This window comes from Stenella coeruleoalba, assembly GCF_951394435.1.
Source record: "Stenella coeruleoalba genome assembly, chromosome: 14".
In the NCBI taxonomy this organism is placed as follows: domain Eukaryota; kingdom Metazoa; phylum Chordata; class Mammalia; order Artiodactyla; family Delphinidae; genus Stenella; species Stenella coeruleoalba.
In genome coordinates, this window is record NC_137160.1 from 84,777,242 (window position 1) to 84,802,401 (window position 25,160).

The 25,160-nt window shown below is 45.6% G+C and overlaps 1 protein-coding gene across 1 annotated transcript in view; it reads left to right on the top strand.

Moving 5' to 3' along the window:
• TMEM132B (transmembrane protein 132B) overlaps window positions 1-25,160 on the top strand; it is a 382,508-nt gene that overhangs the window by 151,184 nt on the left and 206,164 nt on the right. The window contains exon 2 of the mRNA XM_079943402.1: window positions 1,013-1,904. Coding sequence (XP_079799528.1) covers window positions 1,013-1,904 — 892 coding nt within the window. The remainder of the gene's footprint in view (window positions 1-1,012; window positions 1,905-25,160) is intronic.

The following is a 25,160-nucleotide window of genomic DNA, read 5'->3' on the forward strand; positions in this document are numbered from 1 at the left end:
TTAATGACAGATTGTGGACATTTTTTCAAACATGCCTCATTTTTCTTACAGAGCTGCCTGTTACCCCATTGTAAAAGTGTATAGTTTATCTGGTCTCCTCTTAATATAATAAACCTTTGGAATGGTTTAAACTAGTAAATAATAATAATGATAGCAGGTAAAGATTGAGCATTTATGTGTGTCAGCACTGTTCTAAGCGCTTCATATTTATTAACTCGTTAATCCTTACAATCATTTATATTTATGTCCTACTTTATATGAGGACATTTGAGGCACAGAGAGGTTAAGCAACTTGCCCAAGTTTGCTCAGTTAGGAAGTGGCAGAGCCAGGGTTCAAATCCAGGCTTCTGGCTCCAGCACATAAAATAAGTTTGTCTGCAATTCAGAAGGATGCTGCAGTGGACATCCTTGTAGATAAACAGATCTTTATGAATTCTCACTCGTGTTTCGGAAGGAGAGATTTCTCGAAGTGGGGATGCTGAGCCATCGCTTCACCCTCACTTCAGAAAGAATTAGGCGATGTCTAAACGTTTATCCACGTGGACACCACATCTAGGAGGGATGGGAAGAAGCATAAATATCAAAGTAATCAAGTATTAACACGTCACATACGATGGTCCAATGCCGGGTTGTATGGTGGGCTTGGTAGGTGTGCAGCCTACTCTCTGGGGGGTGATTACAACAGAGATGACCACGATCCTCTGAGTTCGGGGCTTTGCGAGAGCAAAAGAGGGTGCGACGTTTTCCCTCCGGGGGCGGGGGCGTAATTCAGTCACAGGACGATTGGATCAGTGGTACACGGGGCTCCTTCCCACCCTTGCCCCGGTTATTTCGGAACACACTTTATGTAATGACAGGACTTTCACCGCGAGGAGACCCAGGATTCGGGTGGGCGTGGCCAGGATTCGGGTGGGCGGTGTGTTGTGTGGATGGGTGGAGGCGGCCCTGCGTTAATTTCATTACCTCTCCGGACGCGGCTCTCACTCTTCCTCTGCTTCCGTTTCTCGTGCAGTGACGGAGAGCCGCGCCATCGTGGACAGCCTGCAGAGGTTTTCCTCGCTCCCTGCTTACCTTCCCACGAGCTTCCACATCTCTAACGCAGAGGAGTCCTTCTTCCTTAAAGAGGCCAACCAGGACGTCACTCGGAACTGCAGTCTGCAGGCCCGGGTGGAGTCGTTCTTTATCTACCGAGCCAGGAGCCCCCCGATGGTCAATGCCAGCTATGGGCCATTTTCAGTCGAGAAGACGGTCCCCCGGGAGTTCATGCTGACATCTGCACCCTTTGGCAACATGGGCCAGTTTCCCTTCAACTGGAAGTTGAAAGCCCACATCCTCGGCAGCTCCATCTACTCCAACAGACCCAAAGTGCAGACCTTGTTCTACATCACCGGGATGGGCTGGGCCGACGGCGACCCAGCGGAGCAGCTCCCCTGCGTCAAGATGTTTGCGTTCCCGGAGGCCAGGGAAGTGGCGGCCAGCTGTCGGCTGCAAGGGACCCCTGGGCTGTGTGTGGCCGAGCTGGAGGTGCTGCCCGAGTGGTTCAGCTCTGGGCTGGACCTGGAGCCCGAGGAGGAGATCCCAGCCCTGCTGGGCGGCACGGCCATGGAGCTCTTCTTCACGCTGTACCCGGCCGACCAGGCCGGCCAGTGTCCCCTGGAGGAGGACAGCAAGTGGGAGAACAACATACACTCGGGCCAGGACAGCCCCCCGCCGGCGCCAGCTGCCCGGGAGAGGATCGGGAGTGTCGTGGTCTACCCGACCCAGGACGATCTCAGGTGGTCCCTGCTGAGCCTGGATGAGAACGTCGTTCTCTCCGTACCTCTGAACCTCGTCCGGGAAGGGGACACCGCCACCTTTTTGGTCTCTCTGGCCAGTGGCTCTGTGGCTGACCACTTCACTCTCAGGTGAGAGGCTTTGCGGGGTTGGGTGGGATGCAAATCAACTCTTGATCGTCAGTGAGTTGTTAGTCTGTCAAGTGGGTGTTGATGCTTTGCTGAGGATCCAGCATCGTGAGGAAACTTACAAACATAAAATAAGACCCAGCAAAACAACACACCAGACACCAGTAAAGCAGAGTATTTGGGGATGGGCCCTGGGCATCCCTGTTTTCTAAGCACCCCCTAAATATAATTCTGGTGTGAAGCCAGGATTAAAACTTCTGCGTTGAGAGCAGCAATTCGGGCTGTGAGGTCCAAGTTTGTCCCCTTCAGGCTCTCACGTGATAGTCTGAACCTCTTACTGCCCCCTTGATGTGCCAGGCAGAATCCCATAATGCCTGGAAGTGGACACCTTGTAAATGAATTCCAGTTTCTAAATCCATGAAGGAGCTTTCTGAGACAGTGTTTCCCACCTCGCCGCTTTTCATCAGTAAAGAATCCTTTGTCAAAGCAAAGCAGCTGTCTCTATCTGTATGACAAAGACTTGGTTTTAGGATTGCAGAAAGTGAGGAACTTCTCTGCGCTAGGGGGACAAACCTGTCTTTAGCTTATTTTGCTCACATAGGTTCCTGGGTAGCAGTAGGAAGCAGCAGTAGCTCTGCTACATACCGGCTGTGTGTCCTGGGGCAAGTCACCTAACCTCTCTGGGCCTCAGCTTCCTCTTTGGTAGGATGGGGATGATGATGGGATCTATCTCCCAGGGTTGTTGTGAGGATTACACAAGTTAACAAAGTTCTTAGAATAGTGCCTGGCACATGAGGGGTCTCCACTGAATTTAGGCTGTGGTGTTTCCTGGTCCTCAGACGCCGACATGGTAGACATATAAACTGCAGTGCACGTGGGGCTTTGTTTTGCTGGGTGCAGGTGAGGAAAAATAAGGTTTAATCGTGAGTCCAGTATGGTCCTTCTGATTCTGATGGAGGCCGACGTACCAGATCACGTCTGTTTGGAGGTGTGCTTGTTCAGAGCCTGGCAACAGGATCCCAAGGCTCTGGCAGATCCCACGTGGGTTTAGTAGCCCGCAGGAAGCGGGCTTCCTATTCGGAGCCCCTTGAGTTAGTCTTGGTGGTAAAACTGATTCAGAAATTGGTGTGGACCCAGCCCTGTGCTAGTCACTCCACTGGTGGGGCTGGGGTGGTCTAAAACCCAGTTCTTGCTCTGCAGAGTTTCTTCCAATGCAAGGCAGTGCAAGCTGCTCACTATAGACCAAGGATGGCCAAGGGATGGTTTCTGCTTTCCTGCCCTTCCCTCTCCCAAGGCAGACATGACCAGTCAATTGCAGCACCTCAGCACTCCCTGTGCTGTGGCAGACATTACTAATCTACTGCACTGAGCTCAGAACTCCAGGCAGCCCCTACCAATTCATGTGAGGTAGAGAGTATGACACTTAAGACTGAACTTATTTGCCATCCCTGATGTAGAGAGAATGTTGTTGGGTGAGAAGTTTGAGGAAAGGGAGAGCAGGTGACCTGGTGGTCAGGGAAGTCTGGGAGCCTTGCTGGGAAAGGCATTTCAGGACAGGGGGAATGTCATAAACAGTACTAGGTAACTGACTGAGGACGTAGAATGGTCCAGGCCACATTCTAAGTTGTTTACATGCCTTAACTCACTGAATTCTGACAACAAACAACTCAAGGAGGCAAGTACGGCTATCATCCCCATTTTTCCGAGGCACAGAGAGGTTAAGTAGCTTGCCCAAGGTCACACAGCTAGGGAGCAGTGAGTGTGAATCCCGGTGGTCTGGCTCTAGAGCCTGTGCCCTTCACCCCCATGGCCCACTGCCTTTCGAAGACAGGAGGGGGCAGCTGCCGCACCCCCAGGCTGCATGTGGCTCAGTCATGCCAGAGCTGAGGGTCAATTTAGGGACGGAGAGGCTGCTGAGACCAGAAGAGGTTCCAGCATCCACAGTGTAGAGGCTCCTGAAGTGTTATCTTCATGGTGAGTAGAAACCCCTCAAGGTTTTTCTTTCCCACAGAAGTTAATTTTAGAGCTGGAACGGACTATAACACTGACTTTCCCTTGAGAGGTCAAATCGTGAATTGTCAGTCTCCAGGAAATAGTAGCCACAGGGCCTTTAGTTGTGGGGCCTTGGGACTGTCCCAAAGGAAGAACGTCTAGCCTAGAGTTTGCAAACTGGTGGTCATGGCAAATCTAGGCCACGGATGTATGCTGGTGTTTTTTTTTTTTTCTTTTTAAAGCTCATATGGCATCCCTTAAAATATTTAAAAGAGTTGCCAACCTCTAATAATAGGGAGATCTCACGTGTCATTTACTTGGAAAGTGTTGAAGATTTGGTAACTTGGCAACAGTTGGCTGTAGTTAGGGAGTGGCTTTCCCCTTTAGATGGATCATGCATCGCCTAGTTCACCCCAGTCCCCACTACACCCTATCGTCCCACACCTGGCCCATTGCACTCACTTATCTGGCTCCTGTGAGCATTTAAGAACTCCTGAGATAGTGTTGAAAAAAGGGGGATGCAACGCTTAGAAGAGGGGCTAGATTCTAATCTATGGAGGCAGGCATCACCGACTCATTCACTGTGTGTCAGGGAGATAGAAGTGGTCAGTGGGTGCATCACAGGAAACGAAACATCCCCTCCATCATCACCGGCATTATTTAGTGAATTAGTTGCTTCATGTAAAGCAATTAGAAGGGTGCCTGGCACCCTGTAGCTGTTCAGAAAGTGTTAATTGATACTATTATTTACTATAATTGATGCTGTTAGTCATACTATTATGTGTTAATTTAATATTTAACAAATTCATACGATTATGTGTTAATTTGATACTATTTAACAAAATTTTTTATTGGAGTATAGTTGATTTACAATGTTGTGTTTCTGCTGTACAACAAAGTGAATCAGTTATACATATACATATATCCACTCTTTTTTAGATTCTTTTCCCATATAGGCCATTACAGAGTATTGAGAAGAGTTCCCTGTGCTATACAGTAGGTCCTTATTAGTTATCTATTAATATTTTATATACAGCAGTGTGTATATGTTAATCCCAATCTCCCAGTTTATCACCTCCCCTTTCCCCCCTGGTAACCATAAGTTTGTTTTCTACATCTGTGACTCTATCTCTGTTTTGTAAATAAGTTCATTTGTACCATTTTTTCAGGTTCCACATATAAGCGATATGATATTTGTCTTTCTCTGTCTGACTGACTTCACTTAGTTATGATCATCTCTAGGTCCATCCGTGTTGCTGCAAATGGCATTATTTCGTTCTTTTTTATGGCTGAGTAATATTCCATTTTATATATGTACCACACCTTCTTCATCCGTTCGTCTTCCATGTCCTGGCTATTGTAAATAGTGCTGCAGTGAACATTGGGGTGCATGTATCTTTTTGAATTATGGTTTTCTCCAGATATATGCAATCGATACTCTTAATTCATGCTTTTTAATAATTATGTATACTGTGCCAGGCTTAAGTTGTATCTCTCATTGTATTATCACAGGCACTGTACAAAGTATTCATGCCCATTTTGTGAATGTGGAAACTGAGACTCAGAGCGCTTAGGGGTTACCTGCCTGAAGTTGTGCAGTGGGGAAGTGGTGGGACTGGGGTGTGGGTCTGCATGAAGGAGTTGAGAACTCCCTTTTAAAAACACTCTTTCCGGCGGTTCTGCTTGCGTAGGTGGGGACTGAGCTTTACCTCTCGAATCTTTCTGGGTCAGCATCTAGAGTTTCTTGTCTTTATGCCTTCCTAGATAGGACTTTCATTTCTTTTTTTTTTTTTTTTGGGGTACGCAGGCCTCTCACTATTGTGGCCTCTCCTGTTGCGGAGCACAGGCTCCGGACGCGCAGGCTCAGCGGCCATGGCTCACAGGCCCAGCCGCTCCGCGGCATGTGGGATCCTCCCAGACCGGGGCCCGAACCCATGTCGCCTGCATCGGCAGGCGGACTCTCAACCACTGCGCCACCAGGGAAGCCCAGGACTTTCATTTCTTTTTGTTTGTTTGCTTACAGAAACTTTATTCACGTTTAAATGATATGACAATAAATTTGGTTTAAAAAACCAGTATATAACTATCAATTGCATTCTTATACGAGGATAAAGTTCTCATTTCTTTTACTGGAGTGTAGTTAATTTACAATGTTGTGTTAGTTTCAGGTGTACAGCAAAGTAATTCATTTGCACATACATACATGCATATATATGTATATATTCTTTTTCAGATTCTTTTCCATTATAGGTTATTACAAGATATTGAGTATAGATGACTATTATTTCGTACGCTGTACTTTATGGCCAGAGAAGACTGCACTGAAATTATGGCAGTAAACGAAGATGACCCAAGTGAAGACACACAGAGCCTGTTTATCCAGAGCTTGCTGTATGGCAAGGGGGTCAGTCGCCAGCACTGGCGTGTGGCAGAGACTCAAGGGCAGACGGGGAAGGGGGAAGTTTTTCATGGAAACAGGGAGGCTCAGGTCTGCTCCGATTGTTGCTGTGGGGAGGCTGCAGGTAGGCTCCCTAGCAGTGAGCATCTTCTGTGACGGACCTGGGGGGCATATTTGGCTTTTTTCTGGTTGACCTTGAATTGGAAGCAGAGGCTGTAGAAAGGGCAGCTGGCAGTCGTGGACCAACTTCAGACCTTTCTGGGCCGATGGTTGCCGAGGCTGTGGTTTGGCGTTTTGGCTTCGTTGCTGCAAGGTGATGGGTCAGAGTTTTATTGTCATATGTGGTCTGGCTGTTGTCTTTTTGTGTATTCAGGCTCTCAAAGTCAAACAGTTTTGGGCCTCGGGGAACGTATTATTTCCCAACATAACTGATTGTCTGTTTTAATCATGTCTTTTATGAATGAAATGTGACATATTTCATTCCGGCTCAGATGAGACCCCGGATCAAAGAGTGCACGTGCACAGGATTCGCTGAGATCTCATTTTAGAGCTGAAGACGTATGGACAGGGGACAGATGGGTGCAGTTTTCATGTGTCACGTTGCTATTTCTGACTGTGTATTGTACTGGGGCCAGTTTGAACAAAAGTTGGATTGGTTATTCTCTAACACAAATAGATGCTGTTAAACGCTAGTATCTAAAACTGACCCTATATTGAAAAGCCTTTTAGCAAAGGGTTAAAAAGGGTGGTTTGGAGGGGTTGGGGGCTGCTGGCAGGGCAGTGCTAGGCTGGATTCGGGGGAAGTCTTTCAAACCAAGAAAGTTTGACATGTTATGAAAATTTCCCCACTCCATCTATAACGTCTCCAAGGCTGAGAGTGACCCTGAGAAACTTTATCCCTGATTTACGAAAATAGCTCTTTCTCAGCTCACATAGAGACCCTCCCAGGCTGACCTCTCATCCTGTTAGGCTGTGGAGCCCAGTGGTTAAGATTGTAGACCCTGCGGCCAGACATCCTGGGTTCAAATCCTGGCTCTACCACGTACCAGCTGGGTGACTTTAGGCAGGTTACTTAACCTCTCTGTGCCACGGTTCCCCCATCTCTAGATGGGGGCAGTTTATGCTCTAAGTGGCTATTTAGGAAGCACCAGCTTTGTGCTCAGCCAGATTCTCCCATTTCATCTACTGTCACCCAATCCTTCTGATTGCTCAGGCCAAACATCTAATCACCGGACTGACTTTTGCCATTTTCTTACACATCCCCCTCCATCTGAACGGTCCTCAGGTCCTGGGGCTCTTCCTGTAAAGTATCCAGGATCGAACAACTGCCGTTGCTATGACCCAGGTCAAGCCAGGGTCCCCTCTTGGCTGGATGCCTACAGGACCCTCCTGACAGGTCTCCCAGCCTCTATCTTTGCCCCCTGAGGTCTTGAGCGAAAGCCAAAGTCCTCATATGGGCCCACAGGCCTGGCATGATCTGACCCTACCCCACAGCCCGCTGCACTGCTCTGATTTTTTGGACATACTTTATCATTTATGTTAATGACATACTGTATCAGTGTTTATGGCCCACCTCTTCCTGCTAGAATGTGAGGTCCGTGAGGGCGGGGACTTTTGCCTCATTTGTTCTTTGATGTGTCTGTCCTAAGGATCCAGAGCGGTGTCTGACACACAGTAAGTGCTCAAGAAATATGTGTTGGAACGCCCATTTATGATAAAAACCCTCCAGGAAGTATGCATAGAGGGAACCTACCTCAACATAATAAAGGCCATATATGACAAACCCACAGCCAACGTCGTCCTCAATGGTGAAAAACTGAAACCATTTCCACTAAGATCAGGAACAAGACAAGGTTGCCCACTCTAACCACAATTATTCAACATAGTTTTGGAAGTTTTAGCCACAGCAATCAGAGAAGAAAAACAAATAAAAGGAACCCAAATTGGAAAAGAAGAAGTAAAGCTGTCACTGTTTGCAGATGACATGATGCTATACATAGGGAATCCTAAAGATGCTACCAGAAAACTACTAGAGCTAATCAATGAATTTGGTAAAGTAGCAGGATACAAAATTAATGCACAGAAATCTCTTGCATTCCTATACACTAATGATGAAAAATCTGAAAGTGAAATCAAGAAAACACTCCCATTTACCATTGCAACTAAAAGAATAAAATATCTAGGAATAAACCTACCTAAGGAGACAAAAGACCTGTATGCAGAAAACTCTAAGACACTGATGAAAGAAATTAAAGATGATACAAAGAGATGGAGCGATATACCATGTTCTTGGATTGGAAGCATCAACATTGTGAAAATGACTCTACTACCCAAAGCAATCTACAGATTCAATGCAAACCCTATCAAACTACCACCGTCATTTTTCACAGAACTAGAACAAAAAAGTTCACAATTTGTATGGAAACACAAAAGACCCCGAATAGCCAAAGCAATCTTGAGAAAGAAAAACGGAGCTGGAGGAATCAGGCTCCCTGACTTCAGACTATACTACAAAGCTACAGTAATCAATACAGTATGGTGCTGGCACAAAAACAGACATACAGATCAATGGAACAGGATAGAAAGCCCAGAGGTAAACCCACGCACATATGGTCACCTTCTCTTTGATAAAGGAGGCAAGAATATACAGTGGGGAAAAGACAGCCTCTTCAATAAGTGGTACTGGGAAAACTGGACAGCTACATGTAAAAGAATGAAATTAGAACACTTCCTAACACCATACACAAAAATAAACTCAAAATGGGTTAAGGACCTAAACGTAAGGCCAGACACTGTCAAACTCTTAGAGGAAAACATAGGCAGAACACTCTATGTCATAAATCACAGCAAGATCCTTTTTGACCCACCTCCTAGAGAAATGGAAATAAAACCAAAAATAAACAAATGGGACCTAATGAAACTTAAAAGCTTTTGCACAGCAAAGGAAACCATAAACAAGACGAAAAGACAACTCTTAGAATGGGAGAAAATATTTGCAAACTAAGCAACTGACAAAGGATTAATCTCCAAATTTTACAAGCAGCTCATGCAGCTCAATATCAAAACAACAAACAACCCAATTCAAACTGGGCAGAAGACCTAAATAGACATTTCTCCAAAGAAGACATACAGATTGTCAACAAACACATGAAAGAATGCTCAACATCACTAATCATTAGAGAAATGCAAATCAAAACTACAATGAGATATCATCTCACACCGGTCAGAATGGCCATCATCAAAAAATCTACAAACAATAAATGCTGGAGAGGGTGTGGAGAAAAGGGAACCCTCTTGCACTGTTGGTGGGAATGTAAATTGATACAGCCACTATGGAGAACAGTATGGAGGTTCCTTAAAAAGCTACAAATAGAACTACCATACGACCCAGCAATCCCACTACTGGGCATATACCCTGAGAAAACCATAATTCAAAAAGAGTCATGTACCAAAATGTTCATTGCAGCTCTGTTTACAATAGCCAGGACATGGAAGCAACCTAAGTGTCCATCGACAGATGAATGGATATAGAAGATGTGGCACATATATACAATGGAATATTACTCAGCCATAAAAAGAAATGAAATTGAGTTATTTGTAGTGAGGTGGATGGACCTAGAGTCTGTCATGCAGAGTGAAGTAAGTCAGAAAGAGAAAAACAAATACCGTATGCTAACACATATATATGGAATCTAAAAAAAAGGAAAAGAAAAGAAAAAATGGTCATGAAGAACCTAGGGCCAAGATGGGAATAAAGACACAGACCTACTAGAGAATGGACTTGAGGATATGGGGAAGGGGAAGGGGAAGCTGTGACAAAGTGAGAGAGTGGCATGGACATATATACACTACCAAATGTAAAATAGATAGCTAGTGGGAAGCAGCCGCATAGCACAGGGAGATCAGCTCAGTGCTTTGTGACCACCTAGAGGGGTGGGATAGGGAGTGTGGGAGGGAGGGAGATGCAAGAGGGAAGAGATATGGGGATATATGTATATGTATAACTGATTCACTTTGTTATAAAGCAGAAACTAACACACCATTGTAAAGCAATTATACTCCAGTAAAGATGTGGAAAAAAAAAGAAGAAAGGAATATGTGTTGGATGAATGAATGAATTTGGAAGTATTGCAAGGCATCATTGCTGGATGAAGGGTATGAATTGTCAAGACTATGGATTTATGAACTAAATAAGTAAGGGTTTCATAAATATTGAAGGTAGGGACACTTGAGGATCCAATTCTAGCAAAAGTTTCCTCTTGGCTACAATGTGAGAATGGATTCATCATTTCTATTCAAATGATGGGCAGTGCCAGTGTATCCTAAACTTTGGTAATTCACACACCACCTTCGGGATTTTTTTTTTTTTGTCATATCAGATACCACCATATCCTACCATCATAATTTAAGTCATATCCATGTGCCTTCTGCATGCAATTTTTATTTGCTCTTTTTCTTTAAATCACTTTAAAAAACTTATATAAATACATTTAAAAGGACACCTCACATCTGCCACCATAAATAGAAACCAGTATTGCTTGTTCACATGAAAGGGTATTACAAAGATAAATTACGATAATAACAACAGCAAAAAAAAAAAAAAAACAAAAAAAAAACAACCCACTACTAAGTTCTAAGTAGGTACCATCACCTGTGGAAGCCATGAACCTGAGGTCTGCTCTCTGTTTGAAAGGGAGTTGAGCATGTGCTGCTGAGAGACGAGGGCCACGGAGACTTTCCCCTGGAAATCATCACAGGTCCTGTAGGAGTCTCACTCAGTGACTCCCTGTTATTTAAGCCACGTCTGTGCAACATCAGGACCATCTGCAGACCCAGGACCAGGCTTTGGGAAAACTGGCTGATGATGACTTTCTCATCCACGGGATCAAGGAGGCACCAGGAAGCATCACTTCCTGGTCAGCTCAGTCTCCCCCATGGATGTCCTTTCTCTGATGTCACTTCCTGTTCCATGCCACTTCCTTGGGGACTTACTCTGTACCTTGCATTGCTAGTTAATGCTCCAGGTTGAGAATATCAGACACCCCAAAGCCTTCTAGATCCCCTGAGCACATACACCATCTTCCTTCATTTCAGCACCGGCAGAAGCGAGATCAGAAGGGGTCGGAGGCAGAAAATCTAGTTGACTGTGGGGTGGGTGAGCCCTCAGGCTCGAATCTAGCTGTCACTGATGGAACAGATATTTTGTGATCACCTATTAGGTGTCGCCCACCTTTGGTTTGCTTTTCTTTTTTCCTTCTTTCTTTCAAAAAAGCCACACACGCTCTCGTCCCTCATCAAGTTCACACTCTCCAAGGAGGAAGACAGTAAAGAAGCAAATAAACAAAATGATACATCATTAAAACCCATGCCAAGGGCCATGAAGGAAACAAACAGAATGCAGTATATTTAAACTTCATTTATTTTAATTTTTTAAAACTTTTTGTCTTGGGATAATCTTAGACTTATAGAAAAGTTGCAAAAAAATCCAGATTGCCCCTAGTGTGAACATCTTAGGTAACCACAGTATGAGTATCAAAACTAGGAAGTTAACACGGGCCTAATATTATTAACTAGCCTACAGACATTATTAAAAAGTGCCCTGTGTTCCTGTAACATCCTTTTTCTGCTCCGGGAGCCCACACGGCATAGAGTTGTCGTATTTCCTTAGCCTGATGAATTCTGGTCTTCAGTCGTTTTTTTCCTTTTTATCTCTTTCATGACTTTAATACTTTTGAAGAATACTGAGAATATTCCTCAATTTGGGATTTTCTGGTATTTTCTCATGATTAGATTGAGGGTGTATGTATTTGTCAGGAATCCCAATGACGTGCTCATCCGTCTCAGTGTCATGTGGGAGGTACGTGATGTTGACATGCCTCATTACCAGTGATGTTTACTTAGGTTACCCCGTTAAAGTGGCACCTTTCCAGTTTCTCCGTTGCAAGTATGTTTTTCCCCCTTTGTAATGAGTAATAACATCTGGGACGATACTTTGTGACTACCAACATCCTCTTTCATGTTATACTTTTGAATTTTAGCATCTGTTGATCATTCTTGCCCAGAATGCAGTATTTTTTAAATAATTGAACCAGGAGTGGATATATCACAGGAGAATTTTGGCTCTGATCATTTCTTATTTGTATATAAGGAAGTGAGCCAGTCGCAATTAGTCACCACCGAAGTCACTGGACCTTTTCTGCTGAAACGAAGGAAGATGCTCTATGTACTCAGGCGGTCCACAAGGCTTTGAGGTGACTGCCATTCTTGACCTGGAGCATTAACTAGCAAGGCAAAGGTACAGGATAAGTCCCTGAGGAAGTGGTGTGGACAGGAAGTGAGGTCGGAGGAGTGAGATCAGTGCAGTCCAAGGGGGTTAACCAGGGCAGGCTTGAATGGGCAGGTTTTGATCAGTTCAAGGAAAACGGTAGGGCAGTATGATCAAAGAGTGTGGTGTGCCCAGGACACTCTTGGAAGGCAAGTTTTTTTTAAAGGGTTAGAATCACTGAGGCTTGCTGTCGAATTTCAACTCCCCCTTCCTGGCTGTGTGACCTTGTACAGGTTACCTCACCTCTCTGAGCCTTGCCTTCCTCTCCTATATAAGGAAACTAGTAATAGCATCTGTCTTTTGGGATGGCCGTGAGGAGTAAATGAGATAATGCAGGAAGGTACTTGGCTTCAGTTTTACCTGTGATGCTTGGTGCTACTCTCAGCAGCATCTAAGTGGCATCTGGAAGCTTCCTCCAGCACACGCTATGGGGATTCCCGCCACATGCACTTAATTAGCATCAGTCATGTGCCAGGCTCCCCATTAGACCTTACGTGCGTCCTTGTGACAGCTCTGGAACTTACCTGTTTCCTCTACTTCCAGAGGAAGAGACAGGCTCACAAGCACTACGGCACTTGCCAGAAAGTGACAGAGCCAGGACTCCAACCAGACCCACCCACTTCAAGCCCTCACCCATCTCAAGGCCCCCCATTGCAGATGTTAGTAACCTCAACTCGGGAATTCCCTGGTGGTCCAGTGGTTAGGATTCCGCGCTTCCACTGCTGGGGGCCCTGGGTTCGATCCCTGGTTGGGGAACTAAGATTCCACACGCCGTGCGGTGCAGCCAAAAAAATAGATAAATAAAAGGTAAAAAAAAAAGTAAAAAAAAAAAATCTCAACGCTTACTTTCATACTTAATAGCAACCTGTTTGAGTAAGATACCTCAGGTGGCACCCAAAATCCAGACTTTATTAATTTTTTCCCCCAAAGAAAACTCAGATTTCCCTTGAGGAAACTGTGTGTAGACACAGATGTCTGAAATCTGCAATCTCAGAGCCCAGATCAAGTCTAGGGCTTAGAGCTAAGGTTTCAGCAGAGCTTAGAAAGGAAGGCAGGTGATTATTTCCCAAACAAACCGTAACCTCCACAGCGTGTTTACCTAGCTCCAAACGTCATGCGCTGCGTTCAGTGAGTGTATTTCTGTTACTTAGTACACGGTGCTCAGTCCCAACTCTACCCTGCTTTCCCTCCCAAGTTCACTGGAGTCTGGGAGCTCCGAAGGAGGTAGGGAGCAAGTGTAAATTTCAGAGGCTTGAGGATTCTAGCTACAGAAGGGGATTTTTTTTTTTTTATTGAATAAAAGATTCTTTTTTTTTTTTTTTTTGCGGTACGTGGGCCTCTCACTGCTGTGGCCTCTCCCGTTGTGGAGCACAGGCTCCGGACGCGCAGACTCAGCGGCCATGGCTCACGGGCCCAGCCGCTCCGCGGCATGTGGGATCTTCCCGGACCGGGGCACGAACCCATGTCCCCTGCATCGGCAGGTGGACTCTCAACCACTGCGCCACCAGGGAAGCCCGAATGAAAGATTCTTTAAATTCTGTAGTGCTTTACAGTTTTCGAAAGTTTCACACATATGATTTCACATAACCCCATAATAACCCTTTCCCCCACCCCTGTCTTGCCCCTTCCCCCTTCCCTCTCCCCACTGGTAACCACTAGTTTGTTCTCTACATCTGTGAATCTGCTTCTTTTTTGTTTCATTCACTACTTTTTTAGATTCCACATATAAGTGATATCATACAGTATGTGTCTTTCTCTTTCTGACTTATTTCACTTAGCATAATGCCCTCCACATCCATCCATGTTACTGCAAATGGCAAAATTTCATTCTTTTTTAAGTGGCTGAGTAGTATTCTGTTCCATATCTGTATCTATATATCTCTATCTATATCTCTATATATCTATATCTCACATCTTCTTTATCCATTCATCTGTGGATGGACATTTAGGTTGCTTCCATACCTTGGCAATTGTAAATAATGCTGCTGTGAACGCTGGGGTGCATGTATCTTTTCAAATCAGTGTTTTTGTATTTTTTGGGTATATAACCAAGGGTGGAATTGCTGGATCATATGGTAGGTCTAGTTTTAGTTTTCTGAGAAACCTCCATACTGTTTTCCATGGTGGCTGCACAAATTTACCTTTCCACCAACAGTGTACGAGGGTTCAAAAGGGGATTTTTTTTTTTGTAAATAAATGTATTTATTTATTTTTGGCTGCACTGGGTCTTCCTTGCTATGCGCGGGCTTTCTCTAGTTGGCGGCGAGCAGGGACTACTCTTCGTCATGGTGCGCGGGCTTCTCATTGCGGTGGCTTCTCTTGCTGTGGAGCACGGGCTCTAGGCGTGCAGGCTCAGTAGTTGTGGGTCGCAGGCTCAGTAGTTGTGGCTCGCGGGCTCTAGAGTGCAGGCTCAGTAGTTGTGGCACATGGGCTTAGTTGCTCTGTGGCATGTGGGATCTTCCCGGACCAGGGCTCAAACCTGTGTCCCCTGCATTGGCAGACGGATTCTTAACCACTGCGCCACCAGGGACGTTCCCGGGAGTTTTAAAAATTTGTTTCTTTATTGAGGTAACCTTGGCTTATAACATTAAGTAAGTTTCAGGTGTACAACATTGTATTTCTACTTCTGTATACACTACAGCCTGCTCACCACCAAAAACTTAGTTTCCATCCATCCCTCAGTAGATGATCCCCTTTACCCGTTTCCCCCTCCCTGCCCTCTTCCCCTCTGGTAACCACTACTCCGTTCTCTGTATCTATGTGTTTTCACTCATATGTGGAATGTAAAAAAGCAAACAAGTCAAAAAATAAACGAACAAACCAAGCCAAACCAAAACAAGCAGAAGGAGCTTTTGACCTGTGTGGATAGCTTTATCTCAGGTCGTAAGTCTGGGAAACTGGAGTGTACCTAGATCAGGGCGGTGACCGAAACATTGGTGCACATTTAGTTAAGCCACACGTAGATGCTTCGTTGCTTTAACCTTGGCAGTCATGCTAGGAGGTTGCGGTGGTTATCTTCAAGGCTGTCTTACGGACTGGGAAACCTAGCCTGCCCTCTCCTTTCCAGAACCTTTTCCTGCCTGTGGGCATAGAGAGGGCGGCGAGTACCAGCAGTGTCAGCCGCTGCTCTCCTGTGCCAGGTACTTGTGGTGGGGCTGCTGGTCTGCAGGTGGCTGGTGCAGGACCTTGGCACCCAGCCTCAAGACCCTTCTTTCCTCTCCCTGCTCAGGGTTGCCCTGTTCCCGGGGCACTGATGGAAATGCTTGCAGGGTGTGGCTCCGTCACATCAAGGGATGTATCAGGCACATCATTACCAGTCTGGCAGCTCAGACATCGTCAGATGATTGTTTCTGTGTGTGTGTGAGTGTGTGTGTGTGAGAGAGAGAGTGTGTGTGTGTGCGCGCATACACATGTGTCTCCATCATCTGGTTTCATTTGGCCAATGGCAGGCATTGGGCAAGAGTCTGGACAGCGACAGAGAGAGCAGAGAGAGAGGGGACAGCATAGCTAGTCCCCCTCTTTGCCCTCTGCTGGGCTGTGGTGTGGTTGCATCCCTTTATCTCTTGCCATGGCAACTGCTGGCAGCTCCTTTCCGGTAGTTCTGGGATTTAGTGATCACTCCCTCCTCTCGTCCCTTTAGACTAGGGGTAATATGGTACATCCACGATCCACGTCGTTCCAAACATACTGAAAGAATTGCCAACAACTGAGCATCAGTGTTTAAATTTCAATTCATCAAAGTAAAATAAAGTTAAAAATTCAGTCTCAACTGGACAAGGGTCCCCAGTATTGCCCACACCGGGATGCTTCACCATCCCTAGTCAGTCCTCTCTGCCCTGCCCACACACTTCTATGAACAGCCCCTCTTGAGACCTGCTGGGGCCCCGCTGGGCACCATGGAGAGTCAGCCAGTGGGGTCGTCAGGGAGGAAGATCTCTGGATACCGCTTCAACTACCTTCGAAGGTTTGCCTGACATGCTTCCCTGGCTGAAAGTGAGGGTCTGGTTGCCATGTTAGGGTCTGTCTCCTCTTCAGAAATTTAACCCTGTGAAGGACAGCTAGGAGTTTTCGTACTTGGTACTGTTGATGGGGCCGGAGCCAGATGGGGTTGGCTGTCCCCCCGGGGCTGTCCCATTCTTTTTTTTTTTTTTTTTTGCGGTACGCGGGCCTCTCACTGTTGCAGCGTCTCCTGTTGCGGAGCACAGGCTCCAGATGCGCAGGCTCAGCAGCCATGGCTCACGGGCCCAGCTGCTCCGCGGCATGTGGGATCTTCCTGGACCGGGGCACGAACCTGTGTCCCCTGCATTGGCAGGCGGACTCTCAGCCACTGCGCCACCAGGGAAGCCCTGCATTATATTTTTAATTGTTGCTTCAGGGCTTGCAATATATATACAACTTTTCACAGTCTACTTTGAGTTCATGTGTCATTTCTAGTAAAATGTAGATAGATAGTAGGTCCGTTATACCACCCGTGTCCTTGAGAGCTAAAGTTATTTTATATAATTCCATAACATAAAATATGTTAAAAACCCCAGAAGACAGTATTATAATTTTTGCCATAAATAGTTTTGTGTATTATAAAAAATTGAAGAAAACGCAAAAAACAAAATAGGTTTTTGCATTTATCCAGTTGTTTGCCATTTCTGATGCCCTTCATTCCCTTCTGCTGGCGGGTCTGTCTTCATTTGTTGCCATTTCTCTTCAATATGTAGGACTTCTGTTGGAAGTTTTTTGTAGTGCAAATCTTCTGGCAGTGAGTTCCTTTTATCTGAAAATGTCTTTATTTCATCCTCATTCTCAAAGAGTATTTTTGCTATTTATAGCATTCTGGGTTGGCAGATTTATTTTTTTCTTTCAGCACTTTAAAAATGTTGTTTCACTCTCTTTTGGCCTCCATAGTTGCTAGTGAGAAGACAACCATGCATGGAGTTGTTCCCCTGTAGAGAATGTGTTGTTTTCCTTTTGCTGTTTGTTTGTTTTATATGCCTTTCAACAGTTTGGCTATGATGTGCAGAAGCATGGCCTTCTCATGTCTGTCTTGCCTTAGGTTTGTTGTGTACTTGAATTTGTGCATTTATGTCTTTCATCCACTTAGAGAACTTTTCAGCCATTATTTATTCAAATATTTTTTTCTGTCTCATTTCCTCGCTCCTCTGCATGTCAACTGTAGGCTGTCATTGAGATCATTTGCTATTATCTAATGGTTCTCTGACACTCTATTAATTTTTTTTCTGTCTTTATTCTTGTTCTATACACATTGGATAACTTCTCTTGACCTGTCTTCAAGTTCACTGAATCTTTTCTTTGTCATCTTTATTTAGCTATTAAATTTATCAAGTGAAATGTTGTTTTCAGATATTGTAGTTTGATGTTTGGACGGAGAGGTGGAAAGGTAGTTAGAAACATGGAAACTCAAAATAGTTGTCTCTCCTGGAGATGGAAATTTAGGTGTCTTGGGTAGTTTGATCATAATAATTGAAGCCTTGGGAAGGATGAGATTTTTTCAGTAAAAATGCTGAGAAGAAAAGAGGGCTTGTGACTGAGTCCTGAAGAACATCAACATTTAATAGTTTGATAAATAATAGAGGAGAGTCTTCAGAAGAGCATCCAGAGAAGGAGCAGAAAAACCAGGAGAATGTGATGTAACACACACCGAGAGAAGAGACAGAACACACGGGAGAGTCAATAGAGGTGAATGCTGCTGAGAGATCGGGCAAGGAAATGAAAATTATCCTTTGCATTTTACATCTGGAGGCCATTGGTGGCTTTAATAAGATGATTAATGGACTCTTGTGGATAAAAGCTAGATTGCAGGGGTTTGGGGATAAGATATATTAGTTAGAGATTAAGGTCACCTACATGTAGTAGAAATCCCAAAGAACACTGACCTCACCAAGACAGGGATAGATTTAGGGAAAGGCAAGAACTTCACAGATAAGTATCAATCTGGTGGATCAAGGATGTCAGAGCATCAAGGATTGTATGATTCCCTTGGCCTTTCCCTCATTGTCACAAGATGGCTGCTGCAGTGGTGGCCATCATGTCTACATTCCATGCAGAAGGGAGGAAGGAGGGAGGGGGCAAAAAGTCATGTGCACCTGAGCCTGCCTCGCTTTAGGGAGATCTTCCAGAAGCATCAATCAGCATGTTTTTTTTGTTTGTTTGTTTTTTTTGCTGTACACGGGCCTCTCACTGTTGTGGCCTCTCCCGTTGCGGAGCACAGGCTCCGGGCGTGCAGGCTCAGCGGCCATGGCTCACGGGCCCAGCCACTCTGCAGCATGTGGGATCTTCCCAGACCAGGGCACAAACCCGTGTCCCCTGCATCGGCAGGCGGACTCTCAACCACTGCGCCACCAGGGAAGCCCAATCAGCATTTTTTGATTAATGCCCAATGGCCAAACTGTTCTCATGATCAAATCCATCCATGGCGAGTAGGGAATTGTAGGTGTTTAACTGGGCATAATGCCAGTGTCCTCACCCCAGATCAGGGTTTTCTTGATGAGGAAGAAATGGAGGATGGATATTGGGTGAGCAGTTAGCAGTATCTACCACCCGTGACTTGATGAATACAGGGAACACAGTGTCTTTTCACGTCACTTCCAGCGTTGAGCTGGGAAGAGGAGGAGAAGCCGGAGAGTAAACTGGGGACCTGGGCATCAGGAGGCTTCTTCTCCCTAAAGCTGAGGGAAGCCTGTATGTGTTTAAATGCGGAAGCAAAGCTCAAAGTCCTGGTGGGGCTGAGTTCCCAGGGCCAAAAACAAACCTCCCCTGTGTGCTTTGTAGAGTTCCAAGACACAATTGAGTGCCCACTCACTTTAGAGTGGTCAAGAATTTTATTTAAAAAATAAGTAATTGTGTGCACAGTACGTCGGATCCACGTGGTTCGTTAAGGTGAAGCTGGTTCATTTTGCTCTTTCACCGTTTTGTAGTTAACGGCCAACGACTTGGGCAGTAAATAATTGTAGAAAAATTCCAAGGGGCAGTACTAATCAGAGATGCAAACTACACTCTGTGATCCTTTCATCCTGATCGGTGGAGTATTGCTCGGTGCCAGTTTCATTAGGTTTCCAATAAAAGTGTAGTGTACTATTCGTCTCTCTGTTGGTTCCATTAAAAATGAAAATACAGTCTCTACCTCCATTATGGTAAGATTGACTACCATTCACTGTCATTTAGATAAATTTCATAAAGCCAGGAAGGAGGAAGACAACGAATTATATAATGGTGAAGGCTATAATCCGTAATTTTAAGGTTAGATTTTTAAATTGCGTTTCTTTCTATGTAGGTGATCTAAATCCACAAAACTTTTTGCAAGAAATTCACCAGGCACGCCTCCATGTTCTTGGAGTATTTTATTCACAGTTCTGATCTAACCTTGATCCCAGCACATCACAATTAACTGAATTTGTGTCAGTGTCTGCTTATTCGCTTCTGCAGCTGGGGACTACTGATTTGTCAGTCTGTGTGCCCGGCGAGGAGTGGCAGGCAGCCTGTTAGAGTTCATGAAGTCTCCCTTGAGCCGAATTAAATTTGAAATCCAGAATAAGAAAACTTGCCATTTACCTCCAGGGTCCCAAGTAATGATTTTTCTTCACTGATGACAACACAGTTGCACCTGTTACCTCATGACTCCACGGGCAGTCTCCCTCTAAATGGGAAATCAAAAATCTTTCCCAGGACTCGTGCCCTGGTGGGTTTAGCCAAAGGCGCTTTCTGCCTGCCCTTGGGGTTGGGACGTCAGGATCAGCGTTCAGAGACATTTTTCCAGAGGGCAGGAGTAGAAATAAAGATACTCATTTTGCATCGATGAGGATCACAGCTGCGGATACTTTATACACAGTATTTGAACTTCTGATTGGGTTAAAGGGCAGGAGAAAAGTAAAGTGGCACCTTTCCTGTTGCAGATTTACTGTGATCGTGATTGTGACCTAAGGAAGCAGGGGATAATATAAGGAGGACAGACCGAATGTTGATCAAGACCGGGTCCTCCTCTCCTTCCTCATCTCTCACTACGTTCCAACTACCTATACCGTCTCTTGGTTCCCAGAAACCGCCACGTCTGCTCCCAACTCAGGGCATTTTGTTTGTTCGCTCTGCCTGGGGTGCTCCCCCATGGTGAGCAGGGCTGGCCCCTTATCACCTTTCACTTCTTACCTCGAATATCCCTTTTTATTTTTTATTTTATTTTTTGGCCACACGGCTTGTGGGATCTTAGTTCCCCAAACAGGGATTGAACCCTGGCCCCCTGCAGTGGAAGCGTGGAATCCTAACCACTGGACCGCCAAGGAATGCCTTGAATACAGTATCCCTTCTTAAGATGAGCCTTCCAGACCATTCCTAAATGGTCACCAACGCCAACCGTGCTTCTCTCTTCCAGCCTCTTTTCTTCCTGGCACTCATCACTGCCTGAAATAAACCAGGCTACTTATCAATATTTGTTCACTTATTTCTTGCCCGTTTCTCCTACACTGGCATGCTGGCTTCATGCAGGCAGGGACATACCCCTATCTTGTCACTGGGACTCAGCAAATGGGGAACAAACACCCTTGCCATCCCAGATATAGCAGTTAACTCGTGGGTGGACGCCTGTTATGGACCGAATTGTGTCCCCGACAAGTCCATGTGTTGAAGTCTTAACAACCCACCCCCAATACTTTAGAATCTGACTATTGAGAGAGTTAAAATGCGGTCATTAGCAGGGACCCTAATCAGATATGACTGGTGTCTTTATGAGAGGAGGAGGTGAGGACACAGACATACATACAAGGAAAAACCATGTGAGGACCCAGCAAGAAGGCAGCCACTGACAAGATGAGAAACCTCAGAATAAATCAACCCAGATGGCATCTTGATCTTGGACTTTCAGGCTCCAGAACTGTGAAAAAATAAAGTTCTGTCATTTAAACCATGCAGTCTGTGGTACTTTATTATGGCATCCCTAGAAAACGAGTTCAGTGCTCTGCCACGGAAAACAAATAACTTTTCATAGAATTAGCTGGTGGTTCAGAAGTTTCTTACCTTCCCAGATCCTCTCCTTCGTGACTCCTTCGTTTTCCGTTCTGCTTCTTTATCAGTTTCAGACTTCCGGGAGCACAGATTTTTATTTTGGGGTTGGATTGATTTATCGGGGTCTCTGCTTGACAGATATTTGATCCACAAGGATCTTGCTCTGGACTTTGGGTGTGAAGAACATCGTTAGGGCAAAAGGAAAGATCTTACCAAGACCTTCTTACTCCCCAAAGTCCTCTCCTTGGAGCCTCACCCTTCTTAGATGGGAGATGACATTTCCACTTAAATTTTCCTGGGGCACAGGAAATTCTCCAGTATCCTACAGAATTCTTGTGAGAGTTTGCAGAGAGGCGAAGCTCTTAGCTCACTCACAAACACGTTTCTTTCCTTGTGTAGATGTAGAAGGTGGCTGGGTTTAACCAGTAAATTAGTCCCTTGAGTCCTAGATGTTTCCTGCCAGGGTTCAACTTGAAACAGGCAGACGCGTGGAAGGAGACCTCCTTTGGGGCTTCTTGGGAATTTCAGCCACTCCTTCTTAATGCCTCTTCCATTTCAGAAGCCCCCTCCCTTCCCCCCTGCTTCTCTTTCTTTCTGGTGTGTCTAGGAGTCTTCATTCTTGCTTGGCAATCATGTGTGTTGGTCAATTAGTCTCCCTCAGGGGTCGCTGGCTAATTGCAATTATGTACTGTTCAAGAAAAGGGAGAGCAGAAAGAGACCATTTGTGGCTCGAGAGAGAAACGGGAAAGAGTGGCTATTTCCAACGCTGCCTACAGAAAGGAAAAAAAAAACCCTCAGTTTTGGTGGCTTCATGTTGCATGTCGAGAGTTAAATTTCATTTTGTAGCAGGACTGGATTGCACAGCTGAAATCCATAAGATCAGATATAACATTTCCATCACTGAGCAGGTTAATAAAGTCCATAATAGGATTTGCTGACCATAAGAACGGCAGACCAAGCGGCAGAAAATTTTATTTATTTGCCATCTGTACGTAAATTTTGCTATTATGGAAATTGTGTCAGAAATTGGACTGCAACTGGATTGCACACAATGTACTATAATATTTGAGCTAAGATACACACACAAAAAGCCACCTCTGTGTGTGTGCACGTATGAATAAGCCAGCTCATTGTCGCTTTCTCTAAGAAACTTGGTCTCAGACTCTGAATCTAATCTCTGCTCGCCGTGGACAAGCTCATTTAAATATGCAACAGGCACTCAAAGACTAGGAGATGGGGGTGAGTTTCCACGGGAGAAGGAGTGCCCACGTCTTGCCTTATTATTTGATCTCAATCCAGTGCCAGTCCTTCCTTTTGTGACACCCCAGGTGACTGTAAAGATCCGATTTCATTGCTAGAGGACAAGTATTTTTGAAGTTAATTATAGCTAGTCAAGGAAGAGAGGCACACCTTTGCTTTTATCCTGAAAGAAGCTCAACTGACATGAAGAAATTAAATTGGGACTCAGGAATGCGGATGTCAGCTGTGTTACATAATGAGCATCCTGGGGTTGGTGAGCAGACAGTGGCTGCTGTTCAGGAGCGTACATCACATTCTGTCACACCTGGTTAGAAAGTTTGACTGGCCACCACTGCCTCATGTTCCCATAGTAACGTTGGAATCCAGAGAAAGTGGGTAGACTATTCGATGAGACCCACACATACCTTCAATCACTTTCTGTGTTCCCGTGAGTTCTTAATTTTGTTGTTTCATTTACTTCAGAAGTTACCAGGTTCTAGAATGACTTTTCCCTTTAAATTCATCTTAGATACCACGTAAAATCAGTCTGTACCTTACACTTTGGGAACTACGAGTTCAGGGGAGGAGTTATTTCAGGCTACGCCCGAGATGAGTGTAGGTTTTCAAGTACTAAACATAGGTGCTTAGGTAACACTGAGTTATCCAGTGAGAGTAGATTCCTTTTGCCTCCTCTTTCTTTCCTGGTTCAGTCAAGGAGATAGTCTCTGTTTGATGCTCCAAAGTCCCTCGCATCCCCTCACCACTTGCTGATCTCATTGTTGGTTGGTTTTGGTTTTTCTTTGAACAGTGCAAGTCCACACCCCAGGTCGGGAGCCTTTGGCAGGCAGCAGTGGCTGGCGAGAATTCAATAACATTGTTCTTATTATTATTTCAGGGGTTTCTTCTCTTTATGGAAAGTGATACTGGTTTTTTCAATTTAAGTGCGGATACATCACTTCCTCCCCAGATAAATTTGTGTAAACGCAGTAAATTTGTGTAAACGCAGTGAGAAGATTTAAAAGAAAATATTAAGTAAGAAATAATACAGGTGGTACTTTAGTAAGAGAGCATGGCATGGTGCGGGGATGCCTGGAGACTGGGGAGGTTGGTCTGACAGCACGTGCCCCCTTGAGTCAGGCTCCCTCAGCTGAGGCTGCCCTTGGACTTGTTTCTGTAGAAGTAGCTGGGAGGGTTGGCTCTGAGGTGGACCTTTACACAGCCCTGTCTTGGCAGCTCTCACCAGTGGCCAGCTGGCTGCTAGGGGCTATTTTTTTAAAATTCATCCATTCATTTATTTATTTACTTTTGGCTGTGTTGGGTCTTCATTTCTGTGCGAGGGCTTTCTCTAGTTGCGGCGAGCGGGGGCCACTCTTCATCGCGGTGCGCGGGCCTCTCACTGTTGTGGCCGCTCCTATTGCGGAGCACAGGCTCCAGACACGCAGGCCTAGTAGTTGTGGCTCACGGGCCCAGTTGCTCCACGGCATGTGGGATCTTCCCAGGCCAGGGCCCGAACCGGTGTCCCCTGCATCGGCAGGCAGATTCTCAACCACTGTGCCACCAGGGAAGCCCCTGGTAGGAGCTATTTAAACTTTTCCTGTCCCAGTTCTCTCCCCTCTAAAATGGGATGACACCGCTTCCTGAAGGCGAGTCTGGAGGCGGTCATCTACAGGGGCAAATCGTCCAGGTTGAAGGAGGTGTCCTTAGAGGGTGAATGTATCCCCTGCCCCTTCTGAGGGCTGAGGCTGACCCGGGACTTCCATCACGAGTGGGGAAGCTGAGTGGTCCATGCAGGGATCTTAGGATCACCTGGCACATGTTCCAGCGAGCTGAGCTGATGCCCACAAGCACACCTGTGTATAAAGTGCAGACATCAAAGTGATCTGGAAGCAGAACTCTCCTAAAACAAATGCCTGTTCTGCTGTGAGGATGGGAGAATAAAACCGAGTGACCAGCTTTTTAAGTCATCAGAAAACCTGTCTCTTGAAGTTTCTTCCAGTGTGCTCTGGGGACCACTGGCAAGAGTATCCCTGAGGGTAGGCTGTTAAAACTCGGATCCCTGGGCCACATCCAGACTCACTGCATGAGAATCGCTACAAGGGGTCGAAGCGCTGCTGCCCGTGCAGTCTGCTCTGTGCTCTGTGTGCCTCGGATGGGAAGCACCTGTGCAGGTGTGTGGAGGGACGTGATGATCGTCCTTCTGGAGGGTGTGTCTACTTCAGACTGATGGGAGCTGCCCTTGGGGGTATAAAATAGAGTTCTCAGAGGTGGGCTGACCCAGGAGGGCCCTTATCCTGGAGGT